The sequence below is a fragment of the Phascolarctos cinereus genome, unplaced genomic scaffold, assembly GCF_003287225.1.
Source record: "Phascolarctos cinereus isolate Bilbo 61053 unplaced genomic scaffold, phaCin_HiC Scaffold_1;HRSCAF=81, whole genome shotgun sequence".
NCBI classification, from domain to species: Eukaryota; Metazoa; Chordata; class Mammalia; order Diprotodontia; family Phascolarctidae; genus Phascolarctos; species Phascolarctos cinereus.
Genome location: NW_027555514.1, coordinates 6,610,370 through 6,633,806, shown reverse-complemented (window position 1 = coordinate 6,633,806; position 23,437 = coordinate 6,610,370). Strand labels below are relative to the sequence as shown.

Below are 23,437 nucleotides of genomic sequence, written 5' to 3'. Positions count from 1 at the left end.
GCACCCCTGCCCTCCCAGACCCCTTGTGAGCTGCCACAGTGAAACCCCCGACTCCTCCCTTTGCTGTGTACTCTGTCCAATGAGCTGTACTGTCTGGGCTCCATCTCCTGCCTCCCCAGTGTCTCTCAGAGCTGGCTCTGTCTCTCGCATAAACGCTAACCTTGGTTCATGCTATCGTAACCTTTTACCTAGATCACTCTATCAGCCTCCAATGTTATCTCTTTGCTTCAAGTGTCTACCCAGATCCACTCTGTTGTCCATTCAATTGTCAAAGGAATTTCCCTGGAGTGTGGGCCTGACCATATACTCCTCTGCTCCAGGAGCACCTATGGCTCCCTACTGCCTGTAGGGTCAGATGCAAATGTCTGCTTCTAATGCCCTTAATAGCCTGGCTCCCTCCTACCTCTCCAGGCTTTGTGTTCTGGGACTTTTCCCACATGTGGTGTTTTCCTTCCAGTCTTTGCCCCTCTTGCCTAGAATGCACTGCCTCTCAGCTTGGCCCAGATTCTGCCTCCCTGTGCCATCCCAGCAGCACCTGCCCAACCTTCCCTGCCACTATTCTGCAGAGTTCCTGCCTTTTCCTGGATCCATGCCTCTCCCCCTGTGCTCCTCACCAGTTTGAGGCCTTGGGGCCTTGGGCTTGTTTGGGTAGCAGGAGGGAGCATTGGTTCTATGTCGAGAGGGGAAGGATCCAGCCCTCTGCCCAGGAGATCCAGTTTGGGGGGCGGTCATCAGAGCAGGGGCCTCAAGTAGACTGAGAGTAAGATAAAGAGAGGACGAGAGCAGAGACAGGTGTTGGGAAGGCAGGTTGGAAGGTGCTGATGGAAATTTTCCCTAACCAGTTTGCCTAGCATCAAGTCTATTTGCATTAATCAATCAACCAAGAGATGGCATATTAGGTGCCTGACACAGTAGGAGCTTAGCAAATGTGAGCTTATGGACTGATTGATGAGCATGAAAGAACTTTGGAAACCTTGGAGCTGTAAAAACACTTCCTGTTACTTGGAAAGTAACGGGTGGAGGCCAGAACAAGATTTATTTCTGCCCTTCCATGGAGAGCACACAAGAGTGATTTATGTGTTTACAGACAATGAGTCACACTAACAAGCAACTAAAATTATCTCTAGAGTTTGCATAAATTGTTAAAAAAAACCTCACTCGATCCACAAGCTTGAAGCCAGCTTCAATCAGGGAAATAATTGTTGTTTAGCTGTTTTCAGCCATGTGCAACTCTTCGTGACCCCTTTTGGAGTTTTCTTGGAAGAGATACTGGAGCGGTTTGCCATGTCTTTCTCCAGCATATTTTACAAATAAGGAACTGAGGTAAAAAGGGTTAAGTGACTTGTCCAGGGTCACACAGCTAGGAAGCATTTAAGGCAGGATTTGAACCTGGGTCTTTCCAATTCCAGGCCCGGCTCTCTGTCCATTGTGCCTCCTAGTTGCCCTGGGTAAGTAATAGGGCCAGAGAATAGCAGGAGGTGGAGCTGGAAGGACTCTGTGAACCCAGATGACTTGTGTTACAGATCAGGAAACAGGCCCAGAGGGATGGAGTGGCTTGCCCAGATCACCGAGGTTGTGAATGGCCGGACTGAGGTTCACCGCCAGGCCTTTGCCCTGAAATCTAGCCCCTGGCCCTCCTTGATGAGAATGCCCTGTGCTATCTGGCCAGGTGGCCAGGCTCCTTTGGAGATCTTGTCTTTGCTCCTTGGCTCCAAGAGAAGATGGCCCCTCTCAGCAGCAGTGGTGGGTTCATGATGAAGCTTGGAGAGTTCATCAACAAACTGGCAATAGATGCCATGCAAGCTGGGAGCCAGCCGAGGGGAGGGATGGCAGAGCCTGCTGCCATCCTTGTTTGCCCATCCGTCCAAACTCAATCAGAGGCATTCACTTGGCTGCATCCCTGTGGCTCTCTCCCTCTGCCTACTTCTTCCCCTGCAGAATGGCAACATTGCCCTAGGTTAGGAGGCATCCTTGGCCATCAGAAAGGGAGGGGGTCACCATTATGTCATATGAGAACAACAGTGTTTTGTGGAGTTTTTTTGGTATGTATGGTTATTTTTTTTTAAACATCTTCCCTTGTTTGGTTGATAGAGTTCATATTTTCATTTAAATATTTTTTTGGGAAAAAGAGTAAAGACTATTCAGAACCATTGGGTCTAGTTCAGGTGATGGTGTCTCTTCCACACTCACCCATGGAAGAGTTTCAGGATAAGCTCTTTGAAGACAGGCCTGCTTGACTTTGTCTTTGTAACGACAGCGCCCAATGCATAGTAGGTGCTTCCACATGGGAGGAACTTCTCAGAGGCAAATGAGCAAAGACGGAGATGGGAATCTGAGGTTTCAATGAGAGCTTTTTGTTGAATTGAAACAGATTATTATTATTTTTTTTTTCTGCACCAAAATTTCCAGTCTTGAGAACTCTCTACCCTTCACCTGTCCTTCCTGTTTTGAGCTCCTTACCTGGGCACAATCCCCACCTAATTCATTCCAAAGTCAGCAAAATTCTATGGAATCTATTGATTCTTCAGTATAGAGCTGTGGATTTAGAGTTGGAAGGGGTCTTACAGGCCATGTTGTCCAGTCCCTCCTTTTTACAGATGAGGAAACTGAGTCTGAGAGAGATTCAGTTCAAAGTCAGACAGGTAGTAACTGGAAGATTTGTAATTTGAACCTGGTCCTCTGACACCCAACCCAGTGTTCTTTCCACTAAGGAAGGTACCTCAGGGGCCTTCTGGTCTAGCCTCCTCATTTTACAGATGAGTAAACTGAGGAAGATTGTGCAAGGTCACTCAGTGAGTGGCAAAGGTAGGATTTGGGCTTCAGTCCTCTGGCTGACTTTTGGCAGCCTCACTTTTCTGCTCACTGTAGCAGCAGGTGAGGGAGGGGAGGGAGGCGAGGTTAGGAGACTAGTGTCCTTCTCCCATCCCCTCCCCTGACCTTTGCCAAGGAGGACCACCTGTTTCTACTTGTTACCTGCCTGGCACTGCCAGCCAGAGCTCTCTCTCCAAAGACCCTGAGCCCTCTCATACTGGACTTAGCATGTAGTGCTTAGCATGTGTCTAGTATAGAGTAAGCACTTCATTCATTTTATTGACTGACTGACTGACCTCTTGGGGCCCCCTGGAGCCCTTGCCTAGAACATCCCACTCCCGGGGTGACCAGTGCTATTCTGTTCTCACATGTGTGATGCATAGCCCTGTCTGGGCTGCTGGGCACTTCTAAAGGGGGAGTTATCACCGTGAAATTCTTGGTCTGTTCCTTCTTGTAAATCTCCTAGAATTTGGTGCTGCTACCCCCGACCAGGGTTGAGGGAAGCCCTGGAGGCCTCTTGGGCCGACAGGTTTCTCCTCCTTCCCATCCTGGATTCTCCTTGGAGAGGCTGTTCTGAGGCCTGGCCCATAGGAAATACTCCACATAGGGATGCTTATTGGAGTCTCTTTGCTTAGCTGGGTTCCATTATTTCCTTGTAGATTTCCTTGAACCCTTTTGAAAAAAAAATTGCAGCTGTTCCTGAAACTAAGCTTGGAAATCCCAGAGATTCATGGATTCACAGGAGAGACAGGAGAAATTCTGATCCTAGACCATGATGGCTCCTAGATATCAGATTGCCCACTTTCTCCTCCCCCCATGATGACCTAGTCCCCTCTTCTAAGCCTCTAGGACAGGGGCCCTTAACCTTCTCTTTGTCAGGTACTCATGGGGCAGCCTGTGGAAGCCTCTGATCTCCTTCTTATGATTAAAAATAAAACATGTAGGATTACAAATGAAACTAATTCTATTGAATTTATTTAAAAACAAACAAAAATAAAATCAATAAGCTTAGGGCCCAAGGTTAAGGTTTCTTGGCTTAGATCTTCAAGAGCCAGGGATGAGATTTCCCACTTTCCTTATCTTCTCTGGCAAAGTTTTCCTCCCAGTCTCCTGCCATCCCTGCCTGATTTTCGACTTGTTGGGGCTGGAGTAGAGGGGGAGGGGGAAGGGTGGGGAATGGGACTGAGTAAATAACCACCATTCTCAAACCTACTTTTGTTTGACATCCTCCAAAGAGCTTGGACCTTCGTGCCCTCACCTTCACCTCCTCATTTTTCAAGACTGCTTCCATCCCCCCAGCCCCTCTCAGATTGGCTTCCCTTGGACATCTCATATGCCAGCCTTCAAACGTGAACTTGTTCAGGACAAGAACCATGTTTCTGCCTTTCCTTGGATTCTCAGCACTTAACACAGTGCCTGGCACATAGTAGGTGCTTTATAAATGCTTGCTTACTGACTGACTGACCTGACTGGCTGCGCTAACACTTCCTAAAAGCCTTCTTAGAAACTCTTACAGATGGGAACTGGCCAGTAGTTGTATCTTGATAGCGCAAGGCCACCTGGGAGACTGTGAATGGGTGGGAAAAAGGGGGAATGAAGAGGCTGGAAGATTGAATCGGTCCATTTGATGAGCATTATTAAGTGTTAGGGAGGGTATAGCCCTTGGGCTAGGGGCTAAGCATACAAAGGGAAAAACAAAACAGTTCTTGCCCTCATGGATCTTATACTCTATTGGGTAGCTCAGTGTACCTATGCAGAGTGCTAGACCCAGAGGCAGAAAGAGCTGGGTTCAAATACTGCCTCAGACACTTACTAGCTGTGTTAACACTGAGCAACTCACTTAACATGTCTCTGCCTCGGTTTCTGCATCTGTAAAATGGGATCATAATAGCACCTCCCTCTGAGGGTTGTGGGGATGATCATTTAAAGGTAATGTTTGTAAAGGGTGTGGAAAACATTAAAGTGCTAGGTCACTGCCTGCTAGCTATTCAGATGAGGATGATGTTGGCCCTGGGGAACAGCACCTGCCCAGGGAAGTAAATACAAATGCATAATAAATGTCCAGGAGGGAGGGGTTCTAAGGACAGGGGTGGGGCCCAGGAAAGGCAACGTGTGGGGCTTGGCCTTCCTCAGGGAGGCAGTGAAGAGGGAAGGTATAGCACCCAAGGCAGGGCAGCCTAAGCAAAGACACAGGAGAGTGATGGGATGGCGTGTGCAGGAAACAGTGAGTGGTCCATCCTTCTGGAACATGGGCAGGCATGAGGGACAGTGATGGGCCACACACCTGGGAAGAGCCCTTGGAGTGCCAGGCTGTTAAAGGCTCCAAATGCCCATTGGAGGCATCGAGCTGTGGCAGCTTCTGCAGCAGACCTGTTCTTTAGGGGTATTGATTGTGGGCAGCTGGGCGGAAGATAGTCTAAAGAAGAGGGAGGCTGGAAAACAAGGGTTTTCTTTCTCAGAAAGTCAGGAAATGTGCTTCCATTCCTGTCTCTGAGGGCAGGGTGGCCCTCACCCTCCACCCTGTCTGGAGATCTTTGCCATCTCGGCTCTGTCACCTGCCCTGATTCCACCGCTGCTCACACGCAGCAATTTTATCTGTGGAGAAAGCACCCGAGGGATGTTTGTGGATTATCTGTGCAGGCTGAGGTTTCTTTGTGACCCAGCCTGAGTTCTCTCTAGCTTATGTTTTTTTTAGCCCATGCCTCTCCAACGTCCAGCCTTGGCCCCACTCTCCGTGGCCCAGCAGCCCTTTGCACAGATGGTCTCCATCCCGGGGTTGTGGCAGGCATCTCATTTCTCTCCTCATCTGAAGCCTGCAGCCTAAACACAATTGGGGGTCGTCCAAAGCAACTCTGGCCATTCCTGACCACTCCCTCTGCCATGAACAGAAGGGTTTCCAGCTCGAGAACGGGGTGCCCTCTCTGCTGGTCAGCTGGGAAAGGGAGAAGGCTTCCTGGCTGGGATCCCTTTCCGAAAGGTGCCCTGCCTGCTTCCTCAGTCTCCTGGGTCACGTGTGCTTCCCCCATTTGCCCTAGAGCAGATCCATGGAGCTGGGATGGGCCATCTCCCGTTTTTTCTAAGAAATGCTTAAATACCGTCTAAATCTCCAGTTACAGTAAGTGGCCCGGCCCAGTGATTCGATTTGAGGATTGGGAGCCCCTTCTGGATTTGCTCTTGGTGCATTAACCCAGGTCCGATGGACAGCGGCTGCATTTTAAGTCTGTAATGGGCAGCTGAAGGCTGCCTTAAACCAATCCCGTCAGCTTTTCCCAAGACTGATTGATCTCGGCCCCCCTCCTGAGCCCTGGAAACACAGCTGTCCATGAATGGGATCAGCTCTGCCTGAAGGTTCATTCATAAAATGGAGTCTGAAAGGGAAGGGAAAAACAACACCCAACCCACCCGGGAGCCTGGAATGTCCATTTACCCGGAGCTGGAGGGTGTAGGGTTTCATCAGCTGTTGCCTCCTCTCATTGGCTGGACCTGCCTGTAACCTGAGCCGCTCCCTTGCCTCTCTGGCCTCCCAGTGCATGGTGAATGAGCGGCTCCATCCTCTGATTCGAGCTATCAACAGGAACTGGTTGGTCTGAATTCCATTCAAATACGTCCCTCCAACCTCCTCACAGAGTTGGGTCTTTGGTCCAGGAAAGGGGGTGGGGGCAGGGAGAGGCTGCAGAGGCGGCCAGAGTCCTAGCGCCTGCGTGTCTGTGTGCTGCCTCGTGACTGAGCCGAAAAACCCCTTCATCATAGGCTTTTAGAGAGACTGGCGATGGTTTCCCAAACCCTAAACGATTCTTGGAAGTATTCAGTGACTTGGTGTAGTGGATGGAAGGCCAGAGTGCTCGAGTCGGGACGGCTGGGTTCAGATCCCGAGCTCAGTCATCACGAGCTGTGCACCTCCACTCAGGTCAGGTTACCTCTTAAGCCTCAGTTTCCAGTACATGTGTGCTGTACTTTTTGGCTTGGTTTCGTTTCGGATGCCAGCCTGCCGTCTCATTGGAGCGGAGCAATCTTGGCAGGGCAAGTCCCCCCATTGACTTGTAAAGGCAGTTCTTCTGGGACGTCCAGTCCTGGGGAGCTGCCTGAGAGGCAGGCTCAGCGGCGGCCATTTCCACAGTGTCCTTATTTATGGTACGAGGTGGCTCTGAGACCGTGTCCGGCTCTAGATCTATGGCGTTTAGTCATGATAACGCACTGAATTTTGGAGCAAATCTCAAAATATTTTCACTGAAAGTAAGAATGACTTAATTGCGGCATTTTCCAAGAGCCTATTTTTGCCCAGTGAGGTTGGTTATAGTTATTGCTAATTATTATTTTTTTACTGGAGTGTGAATCTTAGCTGGACTGTGACTGTGAGCCTGTCTCCTTAATTGTATCTCGCTTACGATGTGGGTCTCATTGTAGAGATCAATCAGAGCATGCACACACTTACATACAAACATGTCTGTGTACTATATAAATATATATATGCCTCTGACTCTAACCCCAGCCTATACATATATATATATATATATGCACTATATATACATATATACACACATGTATACACACATCTGTAACATCGTAATGCATATACAATATATAAGATAGTATATGCATATACAAACATAATTTATATATACACACATCTTTTATATATGAGCATATATATGCATACACACATGCATATATGGGTATATATTATATATACACTATGCAATATATGTATGTATATATATCGTGCATATACCAGTTACAATGCATATATAATATATAAGATAATATATAGTTATTTATAAACACAATTTACATGTGTGTGTGTGTGTATATATATATATATATATACATACATACATACATATATATATATATATATATATACATACATACATATAAAAATACATACCTGTGCACACGGGTATTCATGAAGGAGGAAGATAAACCTTAAATAAGCACAAAACCTGAGCCTGCACACACACACACACACACACACACACACACACACACACACACACACACACACACACACACACTTCCCCCCACGTGTCCATGAGCCTGAGAGCTCTGTGGAGAAAGCAGGTGGCCAGGCTGGGTAGGGAGGCCCCCTCAGGGTGATGTCACCCTGGCCCCCACTGGTCAATGTTTCCCTAGAATGTTTCAAAGGAGACAAGATGCCATTCTGCTCCCTGTCCCTTTGTGAGAAGATTGTGGGGATCTATTTCCATTAGGTTATTGTCCTTTTTGTCTGCATGTGATATGAATTTTATCAACCCCACGGTATGGGTCATAATCACAATCTCCAATAATCGAAATATTCAGTTTTATGGAACATGTTAGGATTTGTAAAGCAGCACTCAGACATGAGCTTGTTTGCTCTCTGCATGGGGAGAGGCAAGAGGGTCCTAGGAGGGGAAGAGGGCTGCTGAGACCCCGCTTCCTGTAATCTGGGCTAGGTTAGCATGCAGGGTGTTCTCTACAGAGAAGGCATCGTGTTGTTGGGCCAGATAACAACGTTATGGGAAGCTGTTTATTAGGGTTATTAATGTTGAAAGCAGATAGGCAGGTGGAGATGAATGTGGTGGGGATGGAGGGAAGGTGGGAGGCAGCAGAGGAGGAGGCAGGGCCTGAGGCTTTTGGTGTGATTTAGCAAACAGAAAATCTCTGGCATGGCAGGCCCCCGCCTGGCTCCAGCCCAGCCAGGGAGCAGCAAAGAGGGAAAGATAAGCCTCAAACAGACAAGCACAGACTCCTCAGGCCGGCTTCTCATAAACTGATCTTTGTGGGCTCCAGTGTTCGCATTGTTAATCATGTCTTGTATTTCCCCCCAAATCCTTGTGAGGTGCACAGTGAATTTCCCCTTTCAGGATACGCTTTTCTTACATTTTCTGTCCTTCCAACTTGGTGAGCTTTGGACTCGAGAGAATCCCGGGAGATGCTGCACACCAGCATAGTGGCACCTCATCAACGAGGTCGTAGAGGCCATCTAGCACCAGCCAGAGGCTCCTGACAAGGGGCGTGTGTGTGTGATGCAGGAGGTAGAAGAGAGGGGGTTTGGTGTGGGGCAGTACAGAGCACAGGGAGATCTGAGTGCCAATCATGCCTTTGTCGATTAACAGCTGTGCAGCCCAGGGCAACTCGGTTAACTTCTCTGACCCCTGGGTTACCTCATCTAGGAAACTAGAATAATCACCAGTAAAACGGTGATTCCTGACTCCAATGTGATAATGTAGAGAAATGCTTTTTAGACTTTAGAGCTCTCTCCTTCCCTCTGCCTTGTGCCGTGTGTCCCGAGTGGGCCCTGCTTCTGTGGGAGCCGAGCTAGGGGGCAGGTATGCCTAGAGCATGGGTTCCTAACCTGGAGTCTATAGACTTTTAAAAAAACGCTATTCAGTTATTTTTTTTTCAGTCATGTCCAAATCTTCATGACCTCATTTGTCTTGTTTTTGGCAAAGCTGCTGTGGTCATTTTCTTCTCCAGCACGTTTTACAGATGAGGAAACTGAGGCAAGCAGGGTTAAGTGACTTGCTCAGGGTCACACAGGTAGTGAGTGTCTGAGGCTGGATTTGAAATTGGGTATTCCTGACTCTAGGCCCTGCTGTCTATCCACTGCACCACGCAGCCACTTCCTAAAAACTCAATTTCAGTACATCTGGCTTTACTGATAATCCTGTGTATGTGTTATTCATTTAAATACATGATTCTGAGGTGGGGCCCACAGACCTCATCAGCTGATGGCCAACAAGGCTGTTGACCTCAGGGACGTGGATAAGATATCTATGCTGGGCCACCACACCCAGGAAGAGATGATCCTGAAATGTCGTCCTGCTCCTGAACACTCTGTCCATTTGGAAAGCCAAAGCAGTGCCAGTACCTTTCTTATAAATATTTGTGCCAGTCCAGGCAGCAGTGGGAGGGAAGCAGGAGAGGCCTGAAGGGATGTTCTGGTAATCCCTGACATTTATACTAGGCTCTCAAGTTTGTAAAGGTCTTTAACTACATTCACCCCCCTAAGCCTCACAACAAACCCAGTGAGGTAGACAAAGTGGGTATTATTAGCCCCATTTTATTGATTAGGAAATTGAGGCCTACAGAAATTAAGGGACTAATCCGAAGTCATTCCATTAGCTGGAGTCAGAAGTAGGGTCTGAACCCAAGTCTTCTTGACTCATCAAGGTCAAGCACACTCTACCCATTTTGCTATACTGCCTCATTTCTAGACAGAACCATTTGCTGGGATGAGTTATTGTTCAGGCACTGAAAGAGAGAAAAAAATCCTTCAGTGCTATGAGCTGAGTGCATTTTCCCAGATCATTTTGTGGATCAGGAAGCTGAGGCTTGTAGGAATCAATATTTGCAAAGCCCTTTCCTACATTAAAAAAAAAAATCCCATGTCCAAGGGGAGAATGAGGCTGGTGAAGCTAGGCAGTAGTTCATATGAAAAGGCCTTGGAGGTGAGGGGGCAGTCCGAATGAACTAACCATTTTAGCTCTGATATGAGCTAATATTTTTTTTTAAATAAATAATTTATTTATTTTTAGTTTTCACCATTCACTTCCATAAGCTTTGGAGTTTTAGATTTTCTCCCCCCCCCACCCAAGACAGTGTGCAATCTGATGTAGGCTCTACTTATACATTCATATTAAGCATATTTTTACATTATTCATGATGTAAAGAAGAATGAGAACCAATGGGAGGAACCACCAGAAATAAGAACCAAAACAAAACAACAAAAGAAAAGGAGAGGAAACAGTCTGCTTCCATCTGCATTCAGCTTCCATAGTTCTTTCTCTGGATGTGGACAGCATTTTCCATCACGAGACCTCTGGAGATGTCTCAGATCCTTGTATTGCAGAGAAGGGCTAAGTCAATCAACGTTAGTCATCTCACAATGGTACTGTTACTGTGTACAATGTTCTCCCGGTTCTGCTCACTTCACTCAGCATCAGTCCATACAGGTGTTTCCAGGTTTTTCTGAAGTCAGCTTGTTCATCATTTCTTATAGCACAATAATATTCCATCACAATCATATACCAGAACTCGTTCAGCCATTCCCCAGTTGACGGGCATCCCCTCAATTTCCAATTCTTTGCCACCACAGAAGAGCTGCTATAAATGTTTTTGTACATGTGGGTCCTTTCCCCATTTTTATGATCTCTTTGAGTTGCAGACCTAGAATTGCTATTGCTGGATCAAAGGGTATGCATAGTTTTATAGCCCTTTGGGCAGAGTTCCAAAGTGCTCTGTGAGCTAATATTTGACACAGCAGAGAGTTTGGGGCTTGAGACCTCCTGCCGTGGGGACTATCCCTGGAGTGAGCTCTCAATGACCAGATGTTGAGAGTGAAGGGGCTTTTTCAGCTCAGCCTATAGAGTTGACTTAGCTAGTAGGTGAAGATGTTTTCATTTATCCTGAGCCAAACCAGGGCTTTGAGGATCTTCAGGCTGGTGGGGTCCCAAGGATGGATGCCTCCATTGATGAGGCAAAATATTTTCTGTCTCCCTGCTAAGCCCTTGAGAGCAAATCTGAGCCTCCAGCAAAGACATGAACCTTGAGGGAAGATCCCGGAGCCTTCATGCTTTGTCTCATAAAGCCACAAAGTACAGGCCAAGGAAAGAGGAAACAACATTATGCCTCCATCTATTCGCACTCCCTTCCCTCTCCACCTACACACATGATGTTTTAGTAAAAATGACATGTTTGGGCTGGCAGATTGCAATGGGAGCCTCTCTTGCATGTTCAGTACACCGGAAAGACATCACCGATGGGGACCCCAAAAGCTTGCAGCTTTGCATTCCTGTGTAACTTAGGGTTCTGTGCATTCCTGACCAGCTCATCTGTGACAAGTGATAGCTCTGTGAAGCCCGACACAGCCTCTGTGGGCTGGGGCTGGAAGGAGCCAAGGTTGGCCCAGTGGGCAGAAAAGTGAGAGCCACACATGGAACCACTCACTCACATTCACTGTAGAACAGTGATATCCCCCACCTCATATGTCAGGGTTTATTGCTGTGAGAGTGGTGTCCAAGTCAAATAGAAATGGGGATAAAGATCCCTGTGGGCCTCATATTGACTTAGAAAAGCACACATTAGCATTGTCTATGTTCTGCTATATTTGCATTTCTTTTGTTAAATATTTTCCAATTACATTTTGTTCTGGTTTAGCCACACTTGGAAGTGTTGGGAGCTGCTGGCCACATGTTTTATGCTTCTACTGTTAACAGTTGGCATGACCAGGCCTACGTTTTCCTCAATTTTTTAAAATTGAAATTCAATGCAAATGCTTTTTTACATTCTGCAGGCCAGACCTCAAGTTATGCAGTTTAAGTAGCTAAATGAAGTGAGAGGTTGCGTGAACAGACAAATAATCATTATAATCTTCGTTGGTATTTACATGGCATCTTAAAAGTTTGAAAAATGTTTTACATCCATTATCTAGTTTGGATAAGATGAATGGATCCATGGATCATGAGATCATAGATGGAGGGATGTTTGGTGAATTGAATTGGATACGTAGGTAGATAGCTATCAAATATGTGGATGAAGACAATGAATAAATGGATGAATAAATGAATGAGAGAGAAAGCCTTTGTTAAGTACTAGCATGTGCCAAGTTCTGGCATAGAAATACAGAACCAAAGACAGTCCATTTCCTAGCTCAAGGAGCTTACCTTCTAATAAGGGAGACCACAGAAATTGGGATATTTGTCATTTGAGGACAGCTTCAGTAAGAAAAAAACAATGAGTTAATTCTGGATTTAATTAATCTTAGTTTGAGGTTGCCATCTCCCTTGTCATTTTTTTTTAAATTAGAAACTAGTCTTCCTAAAAACTCTGCTGTTACATGGTATGTGTGGGGGGAGGGGTTGCACATGGACACAAAAGAAATAAAGGCAGTGAAATTCAGATGTCAAGCCAGGCCTTGGGAACCTAGCTGTCCCAAAGCCCATCTCTTGTATTACCGTGATTTAATCAAAAGAAAATGCCGATCTTCAGCTCGTGTGACGGAAGGTTTGCTTTTGAAGCAGCTGCTGAACCAGTTAAAATACTTAGAAGTTATAGCTGAGCGTTTGGTCCAACGTCAAGCGGCCAGGCCAAATTTCATTGGCTGGATTTTTTATTCGATAAGGTAGACTTGAAAGCAGCAGGCAATTTAATTAGCCGTAATTCTTCTGGGCAAGTCATTACTTTGATGAATTTCAGAGCAATGTTTATGGCTCCTAATTAACCATGTTAGTCATTTGATTGAATAATCACTTTGGAAATGTTTCTACAATCTGATTAGAGTCTGACCCACTCTGAGAGTCATAAATTAACTGATCACACTTTAGAATAACAAGACTAGTTACTTCATGGCAGATAAACTCTCCTTCAGTCTATTTTTCAGTTGTCTCTGGACTGGTTCAAAGGTCTGAGTTAGGGAGAGAAATGATTGTTAGCGTAGATGAACCTGCAATTCGAAGACATATCTCCACATCCCACCTGGGAAGCAGAGTAAGCTTTAGAGGGGAAGGCTCCTGGTGAAGAGTGATGGGCCATAGAGCACTGACCATCTCTTGCCTCTCTTTGTATCCCTAGTTCTTAGCATAATGCCCAACACGTAGTAGGCTCTAATACGAGCTTGTTGATTGATTAAGATGCTTGACGACTGATAGCCTGATGTAAAAAAAAAAGGCCTCCTGGATGCTTTTCCTCCTGAGCTGTGGCCCATCCCTTTGGCAAGTGCACATCCCCCAGGCCTGAGGGACCTGGAATGTGGGAGACAGCTCCTGAATGGAGGAGATGCAGAGCCATTGTTCTGGGAGATTCTTTGGTGTTTCAGTAACTAAGGCTCTCGGTATTGCTGAACACCAGGGCTGCATCACTGAAGTTTCTCCAAGGAAATACAAAGGACAAGATGTACTCCAAACAGTGTCCTGAACATGTGAGAGGCATTTAGAAAGGCCGTCCTTTATGCCAGGCACTGGGAGGAGCTGATCTGCCCTATCTCACTGAGCCATGTGGCATCTGTCCAGCTTAAACACACACACACACACACACACACACACACACACACACACACACACACACACATGTACACGCACACTTATCTTTTCATGCCCCAGATCTCAGACTTCTGGTGTTCTTGACATCTGCCCACCTCTTTTCAAATAATACTGGTTCTCAAATGGAGCTTCTCAATGAGGTCTAGTGTCTCAGAAATCTTCCAAAGCTTCTCTCACGTTCATCCCCTTCTGACTCACCTGCTCACTTATTCTCAGTGGGCCCCCTGAACATCCTAGGGACAGCCCCATCAGCAGGAAGGGTGCCAGGCCTGATATGGCTCTCTTCTACCCCACCCCCTTATTCCCCCAGTTTGGTCGCCTCTCATCTGGACTACTCCAGTTGTTTTCTCCTTGGACTGCCTGCATCATCCCCTTCCCTGTTCGACTCGTTCTCCACCTGGCTGCCAACGTGACAGTTCTAAAGTGTAGTCTGGCCGTGTCACAGCTTGGCTCTAGGATTTTCAGTGGTTCCCTAGTTCCTCTGGGACCAAATACAGACTCCTCATACTGGCATTTAAAGTCCTTCACAATATACCTTCAGCCTGCCTTTCCAGGCTTATTAACCTGTCATTCCACTTCACTCTACATTCTAGAGGAGATTACTCATTCACTGTTTCTCAGATGTAGCATTTCTTCCCCACCTCTGTGTCTTTGCAGAGGGTTCTCCCCATCTCTGAGAATCCCTGGTTTTCTTGAAGGCTGAACTCAGATGCCACCTGCTCCTGGCAGACTTCACTGAAATGCCGTGTTGTTAGCACAAATACCCTCCTCCAGTCCTGTTGCATTGACTTTTTGTGGCTGTACGAAACCCCCCAGTAAATAGCCTTTGGGGTCCTGAGGGCAGGGGCTCCCTTGTTTTGTCTTAGTAACTAGCAAATCTGTTAAACTAGGTAGGGTGCACAGATTTCTCCTTTCTTCTGTGGAAGGATGAAGTCTTTGTCCTCCCAGGCAGTGAGAGACACGTCCTGCATCCTTCTTAAACTGGACAAGAGAATTGGGCAGCTGTTTAGCCAGCCTCACTCCAGCTGGGTGGCGATTGGCATAATTATCTTTGTTGCATCGTGTTATAATGAATAGAATGAAGCCATTGCAGGCCAGCAGAGATGACAAAGTCATTCAGGCTGCTTGTGCCCAGTCTTTAGAGGGGGCCTCTTGGCCTTGCCACAGGAACTCGCTGAGATCATCACCATCCAGCCTTTGGGAGATCACTGACCTCAGCTCTTTGGGGACTCAAAAGAGAATCAAATCCCCTGTAATTCTGTTGTGCCAGGAATGCCAGGGAGCAGCGACTGTGGCCAGAAGGGATGTTGTCACCCTCATGCCATGAGAGATGCAGCCACAGGGTCACCAGATCTGGGCATAAGCAGCTTTTTCCGAAGGTTCCACTTCCCATGAGGAGGATGGTGCTCAGCTTATCTTTGGATTGGCTGACACCATTTTTTGTCCACTAAGCTGATTTTGAGGATTTTTATTTTGCTTGTTTGTTGTTTCTCTGTGAAGAATCCATGTTATCAATTTGCAAGGCTGAAAACAGGGAGACAAAGGTTTCAAACTGTGTACAAAAAAAAATATTGAAATCCTGTCCTGAAATGGGCATGAGTTGTATTAAATGAGTCAAATTCTTGAAGAAGAGACAACAGTGAGTATAGAGACAACTGACATCAGAGCCAGGAAGACATGGGTTCAAATCCCGCCTTCCTTCCACATAGACTTGCCTTTTGACCTTGAGAAAGCCATTTACCCAACTCCCTCAGTCTATCATTTACAGAATGCATGCCATCCTACATTGGTAGAGAGACTTTATTCACTGGGGAGTCACATTTTCTTATGAAATTGTAGGTTTAGTCCATGTTTTTTATATTATTATGAACCTCCATCAATGGAGTAAAAATTCAGAGTGGACTTCAGAATGGAGGATTTTTAAAACCAGATAGAGATATTTGGGAATGAACCAGTCAATTGGAATGAATTCTCTTAGCAAGATTCTGATTGATACTGGATGTTTAGCTCTTGTTAAAAAGTACAAATTCATCGCTCTTGACCTGGAGAGAAGCCATGTGGCTCATTGGGAGTGGGGCAAGGCAGCTCCTTTGGAAATGGATACATTTTCATGTTTTAATAGCAATATTTATGTTCTTCCATCTTTGATTACTTAAAGAGTTGTTAGTGAAGTAGAGGGTAGAATTATCTCAATGACATTTCCTTGAACATAACTGAGGTGCCTATATGATAAGCGAGTAAACATTTTTATATGGAATTAATGCCTGGGGGGTATCTCTAAGACCATCGAATTCAAACTCATTGTGTTATAGATGAGGCAGATGAAATTCAGAAAGGTTTAGTGATTTGTCCAAAGTCACACAGAGAGTGAATGGCAGAGTGGAACCAGACATTCCTAGCTGCCAATCCAATGTTCTTTCCATGAACTATGCTGAAAAGAAAGGCAATCATTTAATATATTGGTATAGAATTTTAGTCTCGGGGCAGCTAGGTGGCCCATGGATAGAGCATGGGCCCTGAAGTCAGGAGGACCTGAATTCAAATATGGCCGTAGACCAAAACACTTGACACTTAACTAGCTGTGTGACCCTGGGCAAGTCACTTAGCCTCAATTGCCTAAAAATTAAAAAAAAAAAACTAAAACAAATAATTTTACTCTCTAAAAATTCTTTAACACAGGTAACTAATAAATGCTTTCTGAATGAGTAAAAATGTGGAACAATTTCACTGCGACCCTGGCAGATGCCTGCCGTGGTGGTGGGTGTGAGGTAACTTGGCTCATGGGCCACAGGAAGGCTTTGCTTAGCCACATGTCAAAGACAGTGCAATATATTCATATAGAGGAGTCTCATTAATCAAAGGGCTCCTCCTGATTAAATTGACTTCATTAAGGCTAACTGCTGCCTTGCTGCTCAGTTGTCCTTCCTACCATTGTGTTTGGGTTGGAAATTCCATGAGAGGATAATACGGTGTCTAAGAGAGAAGACAGTGCAAGGAGTTGGGAGGGCTGGCCTCTCATCTTGGCTCCACCACTGCGACCTCCTCAGGCTTCTCTTTCCTCACCTATAAAGTGGGCCTTCAGGCCCAGACTAGATCATGACCAAAGTCCCTTCCAGCTCTCATTCCTATGAGAACTGTAAAATGAAGAGGCTCGACTACAATCAGTAAGCATTTATTAGGCACCTACTGCATCCAGCTCGGTGATGTCTTTGGGATGGGGGTGCGCCCGGGTAGTTAGGGGCTGATGCTTCGCTCTCCTCTTGTACAGCGCAGAGCCACTGTTGTACCATAAAGCCGCCATCGTCGGAGCTGGGTGGTCGTGGGAACTGGCCAGTAGTATGGTTGCTCTGTGATGAGCGCTTGGCGTTCCACATCTCTTGTAGAAGCTCGGCGTTCCTCCCACTCAAGGTGCCTCCCGCGCCTTGGGTGTGTTTGTGATGATCATGATGGATGAACGGAGAATCAATTACATTGCTCACTGTTGCTCCTCCATCTACAGTTGTGGCTAAGCTAGTGCCCGCTGCCTTTCGGTGCCCTCTGACTAATGCTGTGTTCCCTTTCAGAAGTGCCTAGCTGCCACTCCATTTATATGCGGCAAGAGGGCTTCCTGGTGCACCCCAACAGAACAGAGGGTGAGTCTGCTCATTCTCTGGCCCCGCCTCCAGCCCCCAGGAGAACATAGAGCATTTCCTCCATTCTCCAAGAATGGCTCCAGGATGAGGGGACCTCACCCATGGACCTGCTTTAAAATAAAAGTAGTTCTCAGCTGGACCTTGGATAGTTGAATGGGCATTTTAAATTTGGGCTCTGGTATTGCTGGTGGTGTTGCAGGGCTGGTCTGGGTCCACCACCATGTTTGGCCTTTGGCCCTGCCAACATCCACATTCTTTGAAGGCATGGTGAGTGAGTGGTAGGCACACCTGACCCTCTGCCCATCCAGATCTCTTTTAAAGGAATCTTCCCTGGCAATTCCCAGCCATTGCTTTCCCCCAAGACATTGACGTGGATTGACATATACAAGTTTTCTCCTCCCCTCCCCTCCTATCCCCTCTCCTCCTCTTCCCTCTCCTTTCCCCACCTCCCCTCCCCTCTCCTCTCTTCTCCCTCTCTCTGTCTCTGTCTCTCTCTGTCTCTCTGTCTTTTTCTCTGTCTCTCTCTCTCTCTCTCACTCTCTGTCTCTGTCTCTCTCTGTCTCTCTATCTCTCTGTCTCTCTGTCTCTCTGTCTCTGTCTCTCTCTGTCTCTGTCTTTCTCTCTCTGTCCCTCTGTCTCTCTCTGTCTCTGTCTCTCTCTGTCTCTCTGACTCTGTCTCTGTCTTTCTCTTTCTGTCTCTCTCTCTTTCTCTGTCGCTCTCTGTCTTTCTCTCTCTCAGTTTTTTCTGTCTGATATGGTAGAAAGAGCATTAAACTTGAAGCCAGAAGCCCTGACCCTCAATGCTTTTGTGACCTTGGACAGGTTGCTTCACATCCTCATCTGTAAAACAAGAGGGGGTGAAGTAGATGACCTCTGTGTGCCTGGGCCCTTATTAAATTCTCCCTGTGGTGCCACTGGGGAAGGTGCTTCCAGTGGGTGTCTGAAACTCCTATAGGGATCTCATCTGCAAAGGAAGCGAGGAAAGTGCTTTCTTTTCTATCCATGCATGGCAGAGAGGGTGGACACTGGGCCAGGGAGTCAGCCCCCAAGTTCTCATCCAGACTCTGCCACTGGCTTACCCTGGGTTAGTCACTGAATGACCCTGACCCGCAGTTTCTGCATCTGACAAATGAGAGGTGTGTATTCCTTGGCCTTCAAGGTCTTGTCCTGCTCTAAGTCTATGATCCCAAATGGACAGGCCCATGGATCAGGTTGTCCCAGGCCTGGGTTTTCTAGGGACCTTTCCTTTAGGCATCAGGGCCATCTCTGGAGAGATTTACTTATTTCTAAACCCAGGCACAGGTTTCTCAAGCAGATTCTGGCTTTACCTTAACTGTACACATCAAGTGAGATGGTATGTGTAAAGTGCTTTATAATCCTTAAAGCCCTAGCTACTTGTTATTATTATTGCTGTTGTTGTTGTTGTTATTGTTATGTCACCCGAATAGAAGCTTAATAAGAGCAGGTCCTCAGTAAATAGTTGTTGATTGATTGAATGAGTTAATAATGTGATGATGGGGGGATGGTCATTGAGGCCGTGGTGGAAAGCCCCTTGGAGGCCCAACCCTGCCCAACCTGGCAATATGCCAGTGAGGAAAGAGGCCCTGGCCTGGGCCTCACAGGTGTGAAGTGCCAGAGCTGGGATGGGTTTGATGCCCTTTCATCAAGGCCTTTATCAAGGACCTCCACCATGTAGTGCTGGGGATGCACAGACAACATGGCAGCCATGCCTTGCCTTTGAAAGTTGTTCATGAAAGCCCTTCCTTCCTGAGTCCTTCACCTATCTCCTTTTTCTCCTGCAGGTTGCATGTTTGAAAAGGGCCCCAGGCAGTTTTACGATGACACCTGTGTGGTCCCAGAGAAGTTTGATGGTATGTTTTTCACTTTTGCCTTCTGGAGAAGGGGCATGGGGACAATAGCAGTCCAGTAATCCTTCAACAAGCATTCATTCAAGGCCTGTTGTTCCCAGCTGCTGGAGATGCAGAAACAAAAATGGAAGACCCACTGCTCACAAGGGGCTTACGTTCTAGCAAGGGAAACAGCATATGCAGCTCTGAAGGCCACTGGAGTGGGGAACAGTGGATAGGGCCCTGGACCTGGGGTCAGGAAGACCTGATTTCAAATCTGACCTTGGATACTTATTAGCTGTGTGACCCTGGTCAAGACACTTTACCCTGTTTGCCTCAGTTTCCTAAACTATAAAATGGGGATGATCATAGGACCTACTTCATGGGGCTGCTGTGAAGCACTTTGCAAACCTTAAAGACAGATATGAATGCCAATTGTGATTATATAAGTGTTTACAAAACCATACACCAAAGAAAGGCTAGACATTTGGGGAGGAATACATCCGTGGCTAATGGGAGAAGGAGAGGTGGATTCCAAATGTAACCTTTGCCCTGTACCCCCCATCACTTACCTTCAGGAATTCCAACGCAATCCTCTCCTGCAAGCCCCCAGATGGAAGCTCTGATCTGTATAATTAGCTCATGGGTCCACACCTGAATCTGTGACAGGAGAGGAAAGGTCTTGCTGGCCTGTTGTGGTGGGCAGGGAGCTGGGTACAAGTGCCCCTAATAGCTGTATCCAGCTGGTTATTTGAGATTTATTGGAAGCTGATCCCATAATTAAGAAGGCCAGACTGAAAGCTTGCTCTTCTGGTATTAATGGGGACTGAAGAATTCTCCTAAGCTCTTGCATGTCCCTGGAAAGATGAGCTATGGAGCATACAAGAGGAAGATTCACTTTTCTGGGGTTTGGGGGGGCCTGGGGAACTGTGATCTGCTAGCGTGTCTCTGAGTGGTGTTGGGCAGGCATTCTCTCCCAAGGAGCCCTGGCTCTCAGGCCTATCCTGGCAGGGCCACCATGGCTCTGCCAGCAGTCAGAGTCTCTGAGTGAGCTGGGACACAGGAGGGCCAGTCAAGGAACAGTACATTTCTCTGGAGAGGCCTTCGTGTTTTTACTTGATTGGCAAACAACAGGAGGCAAGCAAGGGCCCTCTGATTAGCTGATTACAGTGGCTTCAGGAGGCAGGGCCGTGATGAGTTGGGGGCAGCAAGTGCTTTTTTATTACTGTTAATTTGTTTTTACAAATAGCCCGATGTACGTCCTGGTAGCTGCTAATGCCTGCTCTGTCCTTCCTCCTCTAGTTCAGATCTTGATTCACTCAAACCTTCTCATTGATCCTTAGATCCTTATTCCCATCTTTCAATAATTCCTTCAGGGGGTCACATAAACACAATTGAATGCAAATTGTGAATAGCATGAGTATTTGGGGACTGCATGCTTTGAAAAGGAATCATAACAAATTTGGTGATGAAAGTATAGCATAACATTTTTTAAATGAGAAATGTCATTTGCCACCTATTGAGAAAATGGTCACTGAAGCAAAAGGGTAGAAATGGATAATAATCTCCTGTGTATGGTAATTCATGACATCCTCAAGGGACTCTTATACCCACAGGATTTGTGTACTATGCATTAACCCATGTGATTTGACTGAAAGTCTAGCTCCTGCTCAAATTTGCCTCCTGAACATCTGCATAAGAAAAGTCCCTGCCATGTGTCATGTCTTGTATTAGTCAGTGAAGAAATCCCAGATGGCATCCGGGGTGACACTTGGGGATAAATACCATCGCCAAGCTTGCAGCATCTCTCTCTTTCTCTTTCTCTTCTGTTCTCCTTCTTCTTCTTCTTCTTTTCTTCTTCTTCTTCTTCTTCTTCTTCTTCTTCTTCTTCTTCTTCTTCTTCTCTTCTTCTTCTTCTTCTTCTTCTTCTTCTTCTTCCTCCTCCTCCTCTCTCTCTCCACCTTGCCCCTTTGCAGTGAGGCTGTCAGACAGGTTGGGGGCAACACTTGGCAAAGAATCAACTGAGATGCCAGCACGAGACCCAGAGGGAGCCAGGAGGTAGCATGAGTGTACACACACACACACACACACACACACACACACACACACACACACACACACAAACGTCATTCAGAATCAGTGAATCTCAGAGTAGCAGAAGGCAGTGCAGTCCAACCATACGTCAAAAATAAGCACCTCCACGCTGTGCTCTGCAACAGGGGAATCTCTGCCCTCCTGAGACAGTGTATCCTACTTTTTGATGGCTCTCTGTGTTAGGTAGAGGGAGGTTTTCTCCCTTAGATCAAGCCTAAATTTGCTTCTTTGTAACTTCCATCGGTGCCCCTATGTCTGGTGTCAGAGGCCAGGCAGAACCAGTCTGGTTTCTCTCCTGTATTTCAGCTCTTTAGATAATAGAAGATCACAGTCAGGCTTCCTTCATCTTCTTTCCTTTTGGCTAAACATTCCCGTTCCTTGGCACCAGCCTCTGTGAGGTGTAGCCTGGAGGCTCTTCCTAAGCACTGCTTGCCTTCCCCTGGAAGTTCTCCAGCTGATCAATGTCCTTCCTAAATATGCTTTCAAACCTGAAGAGCACTCTCCAGGTGGGCTCTGGACGTGGAAGAGCTTGGCAAGAATGACCACATCCCTTGCCTTGAATTCTTGACCACTATTTATGGTTCTTGCTAGTTCTACATTGTCCTCTTAACTCATGGGGCCTGAAGTTCAGGATATAGTCACTCTATGGACCAGAATTTCTTAAACTACTTTGAAAAACAAACAAATATATATGCATATGTTTATATTCTGTATGTACATATATACATAAATGTGTATGTATATATACATATATAACTATATTTAATATAATTGATTTCCTTTGCAATCCTATGCATTTTATTTTATATATTTAAAATATTTTTTGGAGAAAAGGTCTATACCCTTCATCCTGCTGCCAAAGGAGCCCATCTCACACACACACACATACACACACACACACACAGTTTAGAACATTCAGACATTTGTCAGATACACCGTAAGTGCCCAGCACGGTGTCAGGCACATAGTATGAGTTTCATGAAAGTTTATTGATTTATTGAGTGAGTGACTGATTGAGTCTGGCAGGGGGAGGTGGTAGCGGTTGGACGCTTGGGGAGGCTCTCCAAGGCAAAGGTCTACCAGTGTTAGCAGGCTTAGAAAGCTGCGAGTATAGACGGTACAGAGGATTGTGTCTGTAGACCTGGCTGGCCAAGTGTGGAGCTGTTCATCACCATGCTGTAGCCTTGAGGGGATGACATTTTGAGTCGCAGTGAGCTGCCAGACTATCAGCTCAGCCATTTGTGATCTTTTAAGCCAGTGTTTTGCATAGTGCTTGGCACATACATAGTAGGCAATGAATAAATGCTCACTGACTAATTGACTGACTGATTGATCTTGTCTGGTAGAGGGAAGCCACACTGATGACATTGTGGATCCCTAGAGCCGTGAAGTGTGATATTAAAAAGGCGTTGCTCTCTTCCCCTAGTGTTCCAGGCCACCTCCTAGAGCCCACCCTGCAGAGGGCATCTGTACTCATGCCTGGATGATGCTATTTCTGAGCAGAACATCCCCGTCACAGCTTCTCCCGCTGCTTGGAGACCCCGCTTCTTCCTGCCCACCAATCCAAGGCTGTTCAGATGCCCACAAGTAATGACGGGGCCATTTTCCTCCTTCCTGATTCTTGCTTACCGAGGCTTGTTTTTGTTTGGTTCGGTATCAGGAGACATCAAACAAGAGCCAGGGATGTACCGCGAAGGCCCCACTTACCAGCGGCGGGGGTCCTTGCAGCTGTGGCAGTTCTTGGTGGCCCTCCTCGATGACCCCTCAAATTCCCACTTCATTGCTTGGACTGGCCGTGGCATGGAGTTTAAACTGATTGAGCCCGAAGAGGTGAGTTTTGAAACACTCTAATTAATAAGTGAGGGGTTCTTGTTTGGGGGCGGGGAGGGAGTCAATGGGCTTTATTGAAGGCAGTGAGAAAGGCTTGTTGTTGTTATTTTTTTCAGTGCTCATTGGGTGACTCTGTGTCATGAAGTGGCAAAGACACAAATGAATGCCATAGAATTTGTGTTAGGTGTGGGTAAGAGAGCCCCTC

At 46.5% G+C, this 23,437-nt stretch overlaps 1 protein-coding gene across 5 annotated transcripts in view; it reads left to right on the top strand.

The window, feature by feature from the left end:
• ETV1 (ETS variant transcription factor 1) overlaps nucleotides 1–23,437 on the top strand; it is a 97,266-nt gene that overhangs the window by 60,088 nt on the left and 13,741 nt on the right. For all 5 annotated transcript variants that reach the window (XM_078150645.1, XM_020999994.2, XM_078150644.1 and 2 more), the window contains 3 exons: nucleotides 17,393–17,461; nucleotides 19,264–19,332; nucleotides 23,063–23,232. In XM_078150645.1, the coding sequence (XP_078006771.1) occupies nucleotides 17,393–17,461; nucleotides 19,264–19,332; nucleotides 23,063–23,232 (308 nt within the window). The remainder of the gene's footprint in view (nucleotides 1–17,392; nucleotides 17,462–19,263; nucleotides 19,333–23,062; nucleotides 23,233–23,437) is intronic.